This window comes from Peromyscus leucopus, chromosome 10 (genome assembly GCF_004664715.2).
Source record: "Peromyscus leucopus breed LL Stock chromosome 10, UCI_PerLeu_2.1, whole genome shotgun sequence".
Classification (NCBI taxonomy): domain Eukaryota; kingdom Metazoa; phylum Chordata; class Mammalia; order Rodentia; family Cricetidae; genus Peromyscus; species Peromyscus leucopus.
In genome coordinates this window covers 55124694-55140762 of record NC_051071.1, presented here as the reverse complement: position 1 = coordinate 55140762, position 16069 = coordinate 55124694, and the positions used below count along the sequence as shown (strand labels likewise).

The window sequence follows — 16069 nt, the reverse complement described above, 5'->3', positions numbered from 1 at the left end:
ATTACTTATCAGGCATATGATTTACCAAAACCAAGCTCTAGGTTATTTTTTTTTTTCTGTTTTCTTTAAGTGGTCTCTGAAGCACAAGGAGATTTTAGTTGTGATGCCATCTAATGAGTCATGTTTTCTTTTGTTGTGCATGCTTTTAGTGTTACACCAAATAATTTACTGAAATAAGCTCACAAGGAGTAACTCCCTGTCTTAGGCAGGGTTTCTGTGGCTGCAATAAAACACCATGACCAAAAAGCAAGTTGGGAAGGAAAGAGTTTATTTGGCTTACACTTCCATGTCACTGTTCATCATTGAAGGAAGTCAGGACAGGAACTCAAACAGAGCAGGAACCTGGAGGCAGGAGCTGATGCAGAGGCCATGGAAGGGTGCTGCTTACTGGCTTGCTCCCCATGTCTTGCTCAGCCTGCTTTCTTATAGAACCCACGATCACCAGCCCAGGGATGACACCACCCACATTGGACTGTTCTCCCCCATCAATCACTAATTAAGAAAATGACTTACAGGCCTGCCTAAAGCCTGATCTTATGAAGGCATTTTTCTCAACTGAGTTCCCTCTTCTCGGATGACTTTAGTTTGTATCCAGTTGACAGAAAACTAGTCAGTATACTCCCACTTTTCTTCTAAGAGTTTTACAGTTGAAGCAACTTTTACACTTGGGCTTGTATCCAGTTTGAAGGAGTCTGGGCATATGGTATGAGGCAATGGTTCGATTTCATTACATCATCTGCTATTTAGACTGTTCTTTGTCTCTCGTTGTTTAGGCATGGAGAGTTCTTAGCCCCAGTAATGACATTCTCCTGGTTCCTTTTTTATTTCTTCTTCTTCTTTTATGATGTTTACTGTTCTGAAAGTTCATTTTCCACTGCTGTAGCAGAAGTCCCTATACTGAACAGGGATTTGTTTCTTCCATCTTTAGTGGTTGGGAAATCTAGCATCAAGGCAATGCCATCTGATGAAAACTGTCCACTCTGTTACTTCATTGCAGAAGGTGGCAGGGCAAGAGAGCATATGAGAGTACAAGGGGCCTAACTCACTCCTCCCACTCCCATAGTAATGCCATGTTATTGATCCACTTAGGAGGGTACAACCCTTATTCCCAATTTCCTCTTACTAAGCTTTAGCTCCCAAACACAGTTACACTGGGTATAATATTTCCAACCCATAAACTTTGGGGGGGGGGGACACTACTTATCCGTTCGAAGTTTAAATAAAGCTGATTCCATGTGCCAATCAAATTCTACAGGGTCCACGTCCTGCTAGAGCAGAACAGCGAAGATAGGTTTGCATCAGTTTGGTTTTCTGTAGTTACTCAATAACACAAACCATCCTAATCTAAAGACAAGTTAAGGGAAGCGTTTCCCCTGAGGTCCTCGGGGGCAGTCACTGGGAAAGTGATAAACATTTACTGCCTTAGAGCACGAGTTAGCTGGGAAAGGGAAGGGAAATCCAGGGGATAACAACATAAAGATGACTAGGAGTAGGCACAGTTGAGGTCCCCAGTCTACTAAGTTAGAAGCCTCATAGGGAAGGAAATAAAGGTGTCCTTAGGTTGACATTTAAGACTCTCTATTCTTTTAAGATGGATTCTCAACGAGAAGCTTTGCTTTAGACAAATTTGTTTGTTGCCCAAATACTCTGTTCTATCACTTTAACCATCTCATTCTCTAGACAACCTTTTTTGAGTATTTATTATAGAGTTAGCATCTTACCTGGCAGCAGGTCTCTCATTCATTTCTATAGACTTAAGCCTTACTCAAGCTCTTGCTCAAAAATGTTGGCCATCCCCCAATATGGACTCTTCCCTTCTCTCAAAGTCTATATGTACTTGTTCCTTTTTTATCTGGCTGGAATGGGGTGTCAGCCATCACCAGCTAGCTTTCCCCCCGAGTGCCTTCGTAGCCTAGCACTCTGGCCCAGACCCTAACATGTATCTAATGTATATTTTCTGCATAATGATAAAAAAAAAAGATCCGTAGGGCAGCTATCCTTAAATAACCCGCTTCCTTCTATCAGCAGACAAGATGGCCAGGGGACCTGAAAGTTTTTAAATGACTTGCTGAGGTCTGGCTTCAACTGCAGATTCTGTAACAAGGTCATGTTGCTAGAAGCAGAGTTTCCTGCCAGGGGCTGGCAGGATGCATGTCTCACACAATGGAAGGTGAGAAGTTCCCTGAGCTCTGAAACCACGCAGGGGCAGACTCCTGCAATTCTCAACCTCCGCGTCAGTTCTGAACCCTAAAAATGGATGGCTTTCTAGCAATCATGAAGGAGCAGATTTTTCAGAAATGAGGGAAGTTAGGATACTCCTACCAATATGGATTCTGTGATGGGAACGTGTGGGAAGGAGCCAGAGGGGGTGCCTCAGGCTGCATCTTGCAGTCCAGTCTGTATGAGAAACTGTTTTCATTTCCTCTGTGAGTGGCCTAGGCTGTCAACTTGGCTAATACACTCCTATCAGACGGCTCTATAGAAAACAGGTAAGGCCGGAACTCCCTTTATAAAGTTATTATCAGTTAATAATACGCAGAAGCGAACCTCACTGAAGGGCTCATAGGAATTACAAAGGAGATTGCTCATAAATCAAACAGGTCATTTTGCTAAGCATGGGTTTATAAAAACCTCATGCAAAGTGTTAGTCAGAAACTACTGGCCCCTCCCCCATGTGTTTGCTTACTTTTCAAGCTGGTTTCCCCCCCTGTTCTTAGTCGCTTATATTGTTGCAGAATCATTTATATCCATCAAGAAGAAGCCTGCTTTTCCCCGAGGCCATCGTGGAGCCTAAGAGGAGTGAAAATGGCCAGCGATGACAGTCTTGATAAGGATGTATTCATTTTTCTTTCTTTCAACAGACTCTAGTTTTAAATTATGGCCATCACTGGCACGGACATCATTTATGTTTAAGTCTTGCTCTAACCTGAGAGATTCCCAGAACACTGGAAATACGTTTTCTTTGTTCTGGTCCCAGTCTCTGAATATGAGACGAGCGGAGTGAGTTCCTCATAAATATGTATTGACTGCCTGGGTATCAATGTGAGGTAGAGCTCTGATTAGCCAGTGCGACCTGCGGGAAGCAGAGGCAATACCACAGATGGAGAGAAGATGCTGTTAGCAGATTTTATTGATCTTTTTCCTTATGCTCGAGTTGCAATCACCTCTCTCAAGTTAAACCTCTCCCTGTTTCTCTCTCCCAGATCTGAATGGAACACAAATGAAAGGCCTTGGTTTGAAACCCCTTCTACTGGGTGTCCAGAAGAACAATACAGGAAGAGGAACTAAGCCCGTTGCTTGTACCTGGTTATTCCTTCCTTCCCAGCTCAGGAGATTGTAGACACAAAGCCGCCCTCATCCGATCGCAGGAACAGATTAAAAATACTGCATTTGTTTTGACTTGTTAGAGTGGATTTTACTACATAAAATAAAAAGTACTGAGGTCGTGCTGTTCTCTAGGATATTAGGAATTAACATCTTTATGGGTTTTATACTAACGCCCCACTAAGCTTTGAGGATAAGCTACTGCCTCGAACTTTCTGGTGCAGAAACCACAAACTGAATTGCTTGGTTAACCACGTGGCCAACAGTTGGTTTGGTTGCAATTTCAGAGCCTTAACAGGTTGTAGAGGATGAACCGGTGGGAAGTACCGGCTCACAGCCACGCTGGTTGCGAGGTTATAAGCCTCCCAGACAAGAAAAGGAGCGGCTTTCACAGCTTCAGTGAGGTCTCACAGCCTGCTACTAGCGAGGGTTCAAGTGCAGCTCAGGCCAGCAGTCAGCCTGAGAGTTTAATCTAGGCTAGGATTCCATTCCACCCAGACGGCGAACGCAGGATCTCCCACACCAGCAGAGACGTCACCCTGACTATCTCAGATCCCCAGACTCAGCCAGCCCACATCGAACCCAACACCGGGGCGCTAAGGACGGGCGGTTCCATCGCGTTGCAGAGCCAGAAGGTGGCTGGAGGGGATACCAGGGCTTCCAGAAACAGGAGCAGCTCTTTCTCTCTTTTATGAGGACTTGGGACATTAGTCCTGGCCTCGAGGAAAGCCGAGGTGGGCCCAGAGACCGAGAATACTAGATTCGACGTCCCCTCCCCGCGGATGGTACGGCCCGAACTGGGCGGGACCCGGAGGCCCCGTGCGCCTGTCCCGGTCCCACTCCAGGGTTGCAGCGAGTGAGCGCGCGCACCCCAGACCCCGCCCCCGGCGCCGGCCCCGGCTCCGCCCCTCGAGCCCGCCCCTCCGCCGCTGCGGGAGACCTAGGCGGCTCTGCGGTCGCAGCTCCCTGGTCGCCTTCCTCCTCCTCCTCCTCCTCCTCCCGCGGCTCGAGTGCCTAGGCGGCTCCTGGTGGCGACGCTGCCCTGGGTGGGAGGCGCGGCCCCGCGCGCGGCAGCTGAGCCCTCGGCGCGGCGCAGCCAGCTCTCCCGCCCGCCAGGCGTCGTGACAGGTGCAGGGTCCCCGCCCGGGACCCACCTGCAGGGGCTGCCGCGATGCCCACCATGCGGAGAACCGTGTCGGAGATCCGCTCTCGGGCGGAAGGTGAGTGGCCGCCGCCGCAGCAGGAGGCTGTGTGCCCAGTGTGCGTGGGGGCAGCTGCGAACAGCCTGGGGTCCGATGTGCGTGCGTGCGTGTGTGTGTGCGTGTGTGTGTGTGTGTGTGTGTGTGTGTCTAGGAAGAGACATCTCGTCCCATCTCTTCCCCCCCCTCCCACTAGTCTCCTTGTCGCCCCTGATCCCCAGTGGACCCTTCCGCCAGCTCTGCCTTCAAGTGCACTAGCGAACGCTTTCCAGGATCCAAAACCTACGAATTTGTGCGCTGGCTGGCGGGAGCCCCAAAGCTGCCTTTACACCGCAACGCGACTGTTCCTTGCCTCCCAGCGCACTCGCCCGGCTCCCCGCCTCTCCCCCCTCCGCGCGCCCCCCTCCTCCCCAATAGCGCGCAATCTTTGCCATCTTCCTGTTCCCAATCAGCTTCCCCATCCCCATGAATAGATTCCCCCAACCCACTGTCCCCGGCCTCCAGCACCCACTGTTGTACTGCCCCCACATCACGGCTTCCCGAAGAGCCGGTTTGCCATTCCCAGGCGTCGCGATTCTTTGATCCACAGTTCCCAGCCTCTCTGGGCTGGTGGAGCCTTAATTGGGTTTGGGTGCTCAGTGGGTACCCGGCGGCTTTCCAGTCTCGGCAGCTCTGCCCCCCTGCGGCTCACCAGGCTCTAGTGCTAGGTTTCATTTTTGTTTTTCTTTTTGCTTGAAACCTGCACTTTGGCCGGCTGAGCTGATTTGAGTAAGGTGCATGCTGCTTTCTTTGCTCCACCCAGGGCCAGCTGTTGAGTGGCTCCACTTGTAGGAAGTGTGCAACAGATGCCCTAGGTTATGGACAAGGGCGCTTTGGGAAAGGCTGAAATGCTGTGCAACCTGGCTGAGGAGCCCTCCGCCTCCTGCCGGGCGTGGGACAGGCATTCAGTAAACATCCCTCGGTTTGGATGGAACAAAGCTAAAACGCTATACTTTTATTTTCTTCCGCTTGTTTTTTTCCACTACTGTTAACCCTGCCCTTGAACGCTACATGTAAGAGGATGGGATAGCACGATTTTGAGAACTAGTCTACCTTGTTGTGGTCACCGATTCTCATCCCTGCCCCCATCCTCATCCTTGACCGTGAGGTGGATGATAAAGTGGTTCTGATGGGAAGGGAGTGGGTAGAAGTGAGGAGAATAGGATTCCTGGTTGGGGAGGGCGGGGGCGGTGCGGGGCAGTAAGAGCTGTACCGCTTGTGAAAAATAGGGATTCCGGGCTCTAATAGGTAGGGTTTTCTGATTCGAAGAGACAGGAAAACATTGAATTAAACTGCTGTGTCAGAAGACACGGAAGTCAAAATGGACCTGTATCTTACTTACGGATTTAGTACATAAACATAATTATTATTATTATTTCTTTTTTTTGTAATTTTGAGTGAAATGAATGAATGCACTCGCCGTTTGAGCCATGGACGCCACGAAGTGAGGATAGTTGATGTTGAAAATATTACCATACGAGTTGGTGTTTTCAAATAGTAGTAACTGACGGATGATCGTATTTTAAGGGGAATGGAGGGGAGAAGAAATCTGAAAACAGCGTAAAGCTTGTGTCACAAGAGAATTGCATTAGTATTTGAATGGCTGCAGTCTTTTTGGTTGGCACTTGTATCGTTCAAAACGCTTTCACAATGGCCTTATGGGATCTTGCAACACTTTCTGGAGGCTGTTGAAACTGGAGTATGATGGTTGAGGAAACCGGGCCCAGAATGGCTTAGTGAGCTGACCAAAAGCAAAAAGCTAGTTCAGTGGCACGATTGTGTCAGGAAAACACGTGCTGCTGTTTATTGAGTCTGTGTAGTCCCACGTATCCAGCACAGTGTCAGTCAGGGTCATCCTGCTGTCGGGTGACTGACCCTTAACCCCTCCCATATTGGTTGATTTCACCTTACTAAGTGCCAGTATCCCTGGAAGTGTGGCAGCCTCCCTCAGGTTCCTCTCCTATGGAATAATCTTGGACAGCTCCTGCTTGCTAGATAGGGCCTTATTCTAAACCACGGTCCTCTTGGCCTCAGCTGATTGGAGCAGGGTGGGCTCCTAACTCCTGTGCCGCCAATCCTGAAGTGATTCACAAGCAAAAGGGGGCAGAGTTGGATGGGCTTGTGGGAGAGAAAATGGGTGGCTGTAGTATGCCATGCAAATAATACCCAAACAGGCAGCAAAAACTGGGTAAAGAGCAGAGAACGGAAGCAAGATCTGGCATGAAGGCCTTACCTTTGCCCTCCTTCCTTAGTTTCCTGTTCTGAATTCCCACGTAGCGTTAAACCGTTTCACCTCCTTTGGAGTGACTTGAATGAATTTCTGTTCCCTGAATCCAGATTGGCCAGATGCACAACTACTGTGCTCTTCCACGTTGTTTACAACCAAACTGTAAAGAAAAGACGTAAATAAAGTAGGCAGTAAATCATCTTAGTGGGTAGGTTGTTAATTGGACATGGAGCTTGCCGTGGGTGGCATAGGTCCTGTTTAAGTGGAGGACTTCAGTTTGTGCTTATTACTGAGCAAGTGAGTAGGTATGACTGCAGAACCCTCTTGCAGTGCCAGCTTTGGGTGTGGAGAATCACAAGAGAGTCATGTTAAATATAGATTCTGATACAGGAGGTCCACGGGTGTGCTAGAACAATTACATTTATGACAAGCTCAAAGGTCGTGCTGAATGCTGCTAGCCTGCAGCTAGCAGTCTCTAAAGGGCGCTGGATCTATTTGAGAACTAGAACGTGGTGAAGGTAATAACAATGGCTTGAAAGACATGGTGTGAATGAACATGGCTTACATTAGACTTCAGGAAGATGGCTACAGGCTGGGGGAAGCCTGGAAGGGAGAGAGTATAAGTCTGGGCAGGTGGAGTATTGCTGGGTCAAGGCATTATGAATGCCAAATGAGTCATTTGGATAGAGAGCTGAATATTTGGACAAGATCTTAGAGTTGGCCTAATCCAGTTTCTCATTTCTGCATGACACTAATACGCAGTCACTGACAGACCCAGTGGGGAGCCAGATCCTTGGAACAAAGTGGTATCCCAAAGGAGCCGTGTTGGTTCAGTCAAGAAGTGAGTTGAAGTTTGTTGGGCTAGCCTCCCTTGGAAAGGTAACACAAAAGAGGTCTAGGAGGGGTCTGCTGTAGATCTAGCTAGAGGGTATTACAGGTAGAGGGAACAGCCTGGACAGGCCTCAAGGGAGGGGAGTCCGGGGGTTACAGGAACTCAGAGGCTGAATCTATAGTGATGAAGGGCAGGAGACAGACAGACAGACAGACAGCCACACACACGTTTTTGTTTGTTTTCTGAAAAGAGAGTTCTCAGTCTTTTTTATATTTTCATGTTTATAAGGTCTCAGTGCATGAAAATGCAGTTTCCGAGGCTGGACTCTGAAGAGACTGTGGAGCAGGCAGGTGGGGCTGGGGCCCGAGAGCCCTACTGATGTTCTGGTGCTGGAGAAGTACATTTTAAGTAACTCTTCCTTACAGTCTTGAACCTGACTAGTAGACAGGAAGCTATCAAACCAGCCAAAGAGACTCGGTACATTAAGGGATTAATTCAGATTTTATAACGGCAACACACACAAGTGGACCATTTTTGCTGGGTGTGAGTGTTCACACCTATAATCTAAACACTTGGAAGGCTGAGGCAAGAGGATTGCTGCATATTCAAGGGCAGCCTGGGCTAGACAGTGAGTTCTAGACGAGCCTGGGCTACAGTATTAAAAAAAAGAAACAGAATTGACGTGTTTTATAGATCCTTAGCAATAGTGAAGTCAGGAACAGGGAAATAAATCAAAACTCGGGAAGCTTCAGTTCAAAGGTAATATTGAAACACTCATAGTTAGATATTTTCCAGAAAGCACGAACAGATAAAAACAGAAGGCTAAATAATTTTAGCTTTCTTTCCCGCTATCCCAGCTAAACCAAATGAGTGTCTGAACACAGTTTTCATAATCACAGACTGAAATACCGTTGGCTCACCTAGAATACCAGTTCCTCTCTCAAAAGCTAGTGTAGAAGGAGTCAGTCAAGTCCGGTCGTGCCTGCCACATGAGGTCCTAAGTGATGTTGGCTCCCTAGGCCTTTCTACTTTACCATCCTGAACACATGCCTTTTGTAAAGTCACCAGCATGGTGGCTGGGTGTCAGCTCTCTTATATTATATAGGAGATCCATGCAAGAAAACCAAGGAAGGGGGATAAAAAAGATTTTCTTGAAAGTGCCACACAATGACAAATGCCTCCTTTGTGTTCGCTCCCATCTGCAGGAGAAGCTGGGAAATGGAGTGTTCCAGCTGAGCACATTACCACTCCGTGTTGTGTTACTAACGTGAAAGGGAGAGTGACGGACGAGTAGGCAAACAACAGGCTCAGCCATAACCAGGTGCCCAGACTGCCAAAGGCTCTTGCCTGAAGAAGGCGGGAACAATTTTAGAGCCCATACTTTACAAAATAATCAGCATCATATTGTTCAAAACTGAGGAAGTATATTTTAAAACAACAACAAAAAGCAGAACTTCTCCCCGTCCCCCATTGACTTCTGTTATTTTCTGTTGAGTGTTACCATGCTGAAATGTTAGACTAGTCGTAGTTGTTTAAAACATGCTAAGTGATAGATTTAGAACCTCTAAATTTTCATCTTCCTTTTAGCAAATGGCCACCTTAAACTGTTTGGGATGATAGAGAATACTATGTTCAATTTATTTCCAAGATAACAGAAGAAACAAGATAAATCCCTATACGGGACAAATTTGAGGAAGCCATTTCAGTTGTCTAGACCAAACATGACTAAGGTGCCTTGTTTCTTTGGCCAGCATGTGTGGTGTACCCGCTGTGTGCCAGCTAGTTGGGAGCCTCGAAGAAAAAGGATGAATGAAAGAATCGTGGGTACGGGTTTATCACCAGGTGTAAGCATGGTGATCCAATCTCTGTGTGTCATTTCAGTTCATGTAATGCTGAAGACACTAAGTGCAGTCGACTCACTCAATTAGGTTGTCTTAACATATAGAGAATCCACCCCACATTCTGTCAGTTCACCGACAGCGAAACCTGATGCTGGTGCCTGGTTAACAGCCCAGGAAATTTTGCCCAGGCAGAGGAGGCTTGTGACGGCTGTGAGGAGTTTGCCGGGGGCATCTCCGCTCAGGACTCTGTTAGGGTGAATGCCAGTGTGGGAATGGCTGCTCTTGGCTTTGGCTTTCATTCTTTATTACTCCCTAACGAATGAACCTTTCCAGGTTCTTATCCTCTGCCTTATGAGCTCCCCGAGGGCGGAGATTTTTGTCTGTTTTGTTCGTTGGTATAATGTCACCCCAGATGGGCGGACGCTGATGGACCAAAGGAGCAGGTCCACTCGCCCAGCCTGATCGTTGGGCTTCCCTATAGGACCATAAGTGACACAAAACAGCCACATCTCAGAAAAGTCTCCCCAGAGCCATGGGGGATGTTCTCTTCAATTTACCTTCAACCATGTATATACTCAACAGCCTCTGGAGACCACGTGCAACCGGAGCAGAATTTGCCCAAAGAAATAGTTCAAAACAATTCTTTGACTAGCGTGTGTAGGAGCCACTGTGCGCCAGCTGGTTGCGAGCCGGGACAAAAGGGTGCGGAATGAAAGAAACTTGAAGATGATTTCCTAAAGCAACAACTGGGCCATACTTGGGGTCAGTTTTGTTGAATGCAAAGACTGCTACTAATTTTATTAGAGTCTGGCATTTTTTGGTTAGCCTGCAGGTTACTTAGACAGTTTCTCTGGGTGTCTATTTACGCCATTTGAGTTTTTTGTGTTTTGTTTTTTAAAAGAACTCTTGGACAGGCATCATCATACACTATAGTGTCCCTTTTGAATTATTTCCTTGGACAAAGTCTCTAGAAATGGGATGTCTAGGCCAAAACTCTATATGTTTTAATAGCTTTTGAAACATGTTTCAGATTTGCTGGAAGGATTATTCTACTTTAGGCTTCCATGGAAGATAATCAGAAGTGCCTGCTCTTCTGATTATTTAATAATCTCTTGTTCTTCTCAGCAATCCATGGTGGATTTATTATTATTATTCTGATAAATACACAGCACAGGAGGTTAACTCTGTAAGTCTACTTATGTTTTGGATAAGTTTAGTATTTGATTTGTTTCTTGATTTGAGATGTTTACTTGTATTCCGATACAAAGTTTATTGTATCTTACTGTTTCCTTTCTTATTAGTGTGTAATAGTTCTACGAAATAATGAGCGCTGTGGTGGCATCTTCCTGCCTGCACAGACCACTCTTTGATCACATTCACTGCCCCTCACTGCCTCTCTTCTGCCCCCTTGATCGCTCCCTCATCCCCCTCCTAATCCTCTTCCCATTTTTACATCTTTTGGTTTTCAGATTTCGCACGTGAGAGAAAACATGATACTTGAATTTTAAGAACTTCCTGTAGGTTCCAGATTTGAACTCTTCCTTGCACTGCATCCGTTAGTAGTAGTTTTGCATGTGTCCAAGCTAACCTTGTCTATGTACAGGTACCTGTGGAGGCCAGAGGACAGTTCCAGATGTCGTTCCTCAGGAGCCGTCCGCCCTTTGTTTGCAGTTTTGAGGCAGCGTCTCTCACTGGTCTGGAACTCCCCAAGGAGCCTAGGCTCTCTGGCTCGTGAGCTCCAGAGATCTGCCTTTGTCCACTTCTTCAGCTTTGGGATTACAAGTGTACACCTCCAAGCCTGACTTTTTTCTCCTGAGTTCTGGGGTCAAATTCAGGTTCCTGTACTTGCAAGTCAAGCATTTTATAGACTGAGCCAGCTCCCTAGCCTGCAAGTTACCTTTTAAGAAATTATCTTCTAGGTTTTTTTTTCCCCTTAAAAATTTTTCCTTTGGTATCATTTTTCATTTCCAGATGACACGTTTTTTTTTACTAACATTTTTCTTCCAGTACTTCTAGGTTTTATTTTCTTTGATGACATTTCTAAATCCTGAGGGTTTCACTGTCTTGTGAGAATATCAGGTTGTGATCTTTTTTTTTTCCTCAAATTTCTCTCCATTCAGTATATTTAGTATTTAAATATTTAATAGCCTGATTTTGTTGTGGTGGTTTGGGGTGCTTCTTTATTGATATCTTTCTTTCCCCACTTAGATGGGGGGAAGTTAGTTTCCTGCCAACACAAACTAGACTCATATGGGAAAAGGGAACCTCAACTGCGAAAATGCCTCTACCAGATGCACCAGTAGACAAGTCCATGGATACTTGCTCGATTAATGATTGCTGTGGGAGGGACCAGTCTCCTGTGGATGGTGCCATCCCTGGACAGTGATCCTGTGTTGTATTAGAAAAGCATCAGGAGCAAGCCAGCAAGCAGCATCCGCCATGCCTTGGTCCCTGCCTCCTGTTCCCTGCCTGGGCTCCTGCCCTGGCCTTTCTGGATGATGAACGCTAACCTATAAACTGTATAAACCCTTTCCTCTCCCAGTTGCTTTTGGTCATGGTGTTTATCACAGCACTAGATAGTAAGTAAGCTGGAGCAGTCCTCATCATTCTCTATCAGTCCTCTGCTCTGTTACCTAATATCAAATTCCTCTGCAGCAACTTAAGAACACATTCTTCTGTCTTACTCTCCCTGATCTTTCTTCTGACACCTTTTTGACGGTTTTCATGTTTATTTACCCACTCCATTTTTTTAATTAATCGATATATTTCTTTATGTTACATCCTGGCTGCAGCTTCCCCTCCCTCCTCTCCTCCCAGTCCCCCCTCCCCATCCCCTTCCTATTCTTCTTTGTGTAGAAGTTACTGACTTAATAACCAGCTCTCGGTTAAACCATCTATTTACTCTAATTTACATGTAAGCCAAGCATTTGGTACTAAATGGAAATTGACTCAAATTTAAAATAAAATATGTAAAATAAAATGTAAAATAAAAATTTAACACTCACAAACCTAAAAGAAATTTCAAAGAAACAGATAAATTAATTTTAATGATATGTTTACTTTTATTCAAACATTAAATGTCATAATATAAATGATACAATACATTTAATAGCATGTAATATCAGCATAAATGGTATATAACCATATATTTGCTTTAGCCTAATATATCCAAAATACTACCACTTACTTCCTCATGTCACAGTTTATATAAATAGTTACATAATATTATGAGACAGCATTGTTGACCATTTGTGCTAAGTTTTACAGGTATGGTGGGCATGTTGTATTATTTACAATGTAAATTTTGGACTGAGCCTGCATCGGATGCTCAATAGCAACAGGTCGCCGCCCTCTGGGACAGCAGAACTACAGTTAATGCCTCTGGCTTGTGCTAACACAGCAGGGTGGGCTAGAATGGCCCACAGCATACGATTTCATAGTGAGGACAGTGGCTCCTACAGCTTATTAAAAACCACAGGTGTAGAGGGGAGATGAAGCTTCCACGCTTCCTTCCTTACGACAGGAGGGAGTCACGTGTCCTTCTAAAGCCTCATGCCCCACGTTCGTGCCTCCATGGCACTGCTTCTGACGTGACCCTTGTGGCCGTTGAGGGGTTTGAGTTGAAGCACATTGTGGCATCCTGTCTTTTAAAACCTGTCGTTTTGGTTTTGTTTTTTAAACGAGATTTAAGAAACCAATGCCATCTTCCCTCCCCTTTTATTCATTTTTATTTAATTGATAACGTGTGTGTGAAGTAGCTGTAACTTTTGACCGCCTGCTTTTATGTAAGGCCCTTTTCACCTTCACCCTTGTTGGTCCGAGGGACAGTAGAACTGGGCCTCATGGATTATTTACACCTCTAATTGCCTTGGCAAAGACAGGTGTCGGTGTTAAGTTAAACCTTTATTCATTATTTTGTGCACACTGTCTTTGAAGATGGCCAATCTTGAACCTTCTGGGACCATGCTTAATGGTACCAGGTTAGTCAGGTGACAGACCGTTCAGGCAGACACTGCTAAGAAAGCCAAAGCTAGCTTGTGTTCTGGACCAGGGGGCCACTTTAGTGGGTCAGACCTGCTTCGGTAGAGTATTGGATTAGCTTTAATGATGCAAGCAAACTGAGGTGTGTGGCGCGCAGGGGCAGGGGGAGGGGGGGTATATGATGTTGTGTTTTGGGGGCGGGGGTAGTGAATCCAAAGGCTGCTTTGTTTTGACTCCATTCTGGAAGGGTTGAGCTTGTAATTGGCTTAGGCCCTGGCCAAACTCTGGTTGCCAAGGTCAAGTGAACCTGATGTAAAAGACATTTCCTTCCGGCCTCTGCAGCCATCTCTTCTCCTCTCGGCCGCTCCTTACTCCAGTGGAGATTTGGTCTAACTCCTGTCTTGATCATCTACAGAGCTCTGACTTGGTACTTTTAAAACAGGACACAATAGAAGGTTGGGTTTTGTTTTGTTTTGTTTTTGTTTGTTTGGTTTCGGTTTTCGTTTTTTTCCTACATCCTCTCCAACATTTGTTGTCTGTGATGGCCATTCTGACTGCGAAGGGCAAACTGGTACAGCCATTATAGAAATGAGTATGAGGGTTCCTCCAAAGAACTCTCACATGACTGTCTATAGCACTCCTGGACAGATACCCAAGAGACTGGTAGAAACTTATACATTCATGGTTTCTGCTGATATATTCATGATGTCAAGGAACTGGAACCAGCCTAGCGGTCCATCAACAGATGAATGGATAATAATAATGCGATACATATGTACAATGCAATATCATTCAGCTATGCAGAAATATTAAATCACGAAATTTGCAAGGAAATGGATACTCCTGGAAAGTATATACTACTGAGAGAGGCACCCGAACTCAGAAACAGAAAATCTACGTGTGCTCTCTCGGATGTCGATCTTGGCTGTAATGTAATCGTACGTATATGTAAACAGACCTAAGCGTGAATAAAGTTTTAGAAAGGAGACAAAAGAAGGTAATAATAGGGGACCAGGAAGGATGGGGTAGTGTGCGGAAGGACACATGGAGCTGGAAAGAGGAAAAGAAACTAGAGCAGGGAGACCACAAGGGGGAAATAGAGGTAGCAGGGAGTGTGGGAAAAGGGAAGGAGGCCCTCAGAGCACAGGCTGAGAACTTCATGGCTGTATGGAAGGTGTTGTTTGCTGCTTTTAAAATTTGTTCTGGGGGAGGGGGGAGGGGCGGATTGTAACCCAAAGTTTTTCCCATTTTTCTTCAGTTTAAAACTATCAAATCAGGGCCGGGCGGTGGTGGCGCACGCCTTTAATCCCAGCACTCGGGAGGCAGAGGCAAGTGGATCTCTGTGAGTTCAAGGCCAGCCTGGGCTACCAAGTGAGTTCCAGGAAAGGTGCAAAGCTACACAGAAAAACCCTGTCTTGAAAAACCAAAAAAAAAACAAAAAAAACAAAAAAAACTATCAAATCATTACTTAATGTGTAAATTACACTGCTATACATAAAGTGTTGTTTTAAAAATAAAAATATTTACACACACACACACAGAGGATGCAAACATCTTGCCGCAATTTCCCCAACCCTCAGTGCCTGTCACAGGGATTGGTGGAACTGGAGGAACAGATACCCTGTCTTCATTCAAGATGCTAGTACCTAACACAGCATGGACTCCAGGCCTTTGCACATGTGGGCAATTCCGATGCTGATCCAGACAGACCTACCAAGGCCTCTGAATAACATTGTGTGCATTTTCTCCGCTGCTGCTCTAGGACAGCATGTCTAAACCCACTGATTTCGAGTAGCAGAGCTTAGGCTCTGAGGGCATCCATCGCCGTGACCACAGCTCCCGAATCTCTTCTGTTCCCCTGGTGTCGTTCAGTAGCCGGGACCAGCTGACCCTTTCTGATTCTTTAGTGTATCTTGTTCCTTCTTTTTTTTTTTCCTTACTTCAGGCCATGTCCTATCTCTGGGGGTCAAAGAAATGAAACATCTCCCTGTATAAATCTTACCAGATTTGGTGTGTTGTGCCTTCTTAGGGATATGTTGGGTTCACTCTGCCAGAATTGTAATAAATGCTCTCAGGTAAACTCTGTCTACTTTACTAATTTTGTTTATTGACACTACTGTGGACTGATGTTAGAGAAATGCCATGGGAAAGCAGCCTACCATCTCAAGTGCAAAATTTGCTCAATATGGGCAAGGCAGTGGCCACGTGTGTGTGAACTGTGGTTTTTTTCACAGCCACATTGTGCACCTAAGTGGCACTCAGTGCTGGCTTCATGGTCATATTGGGGGCTTCTAAACTATTCTATGTTTAGAATGAATCCGTGTGGGTCAGATGATGTTTGTCATCCCTTAGGTGACAGTGATGTGTAGCCATGTCTAATACGCTGGCGTAGATCCTTGAGTTCATAGGATGGCAGAAAAGATGAGGAAGAGAGTGTGGAAGGCCACACAGGATACTAGCCAAGAATCCCAGAGCATGTGGATGTGACTGGTAAAACTGTTATCTTAGCACCGAGTTCCTGGGTGGGTTTAATTTTACTCCTTTTAATTCCCCTTCACAGGAATGGTCAAGTTCATGTGATGATATTCAGCTATCTGGTTTGGAAGCTTTTCTTTCAAGTTCTGAA

At 45.8% G+C, this 16069-nt stretch overlaps 1 protein-coding gene across 1 annotated transcript in view; it reads left to right on the top strand.

Moving 5' to 3' along the window:
• Positions 1-4242: 4242 nt before the first annotated feature.
• Atp8a1 (ATPase phospholipid transporting 8A1) overlaps positions 4243-16069 on the top strand; it is a 228809-nt gene continuing 216982 nt past the window's right edge. Inside the window, exon 1 of the mRNA XM_028882277.2 lies at positions 4243-4544. Coding sequence (XP_028738110.1) covers positions 4496-4544 — 49 coding nt within the window. The 5' untranslated portion in view covers positions 4243-4495. The remainder of the gene's footprint in view (positions 4545-16069) is intronic.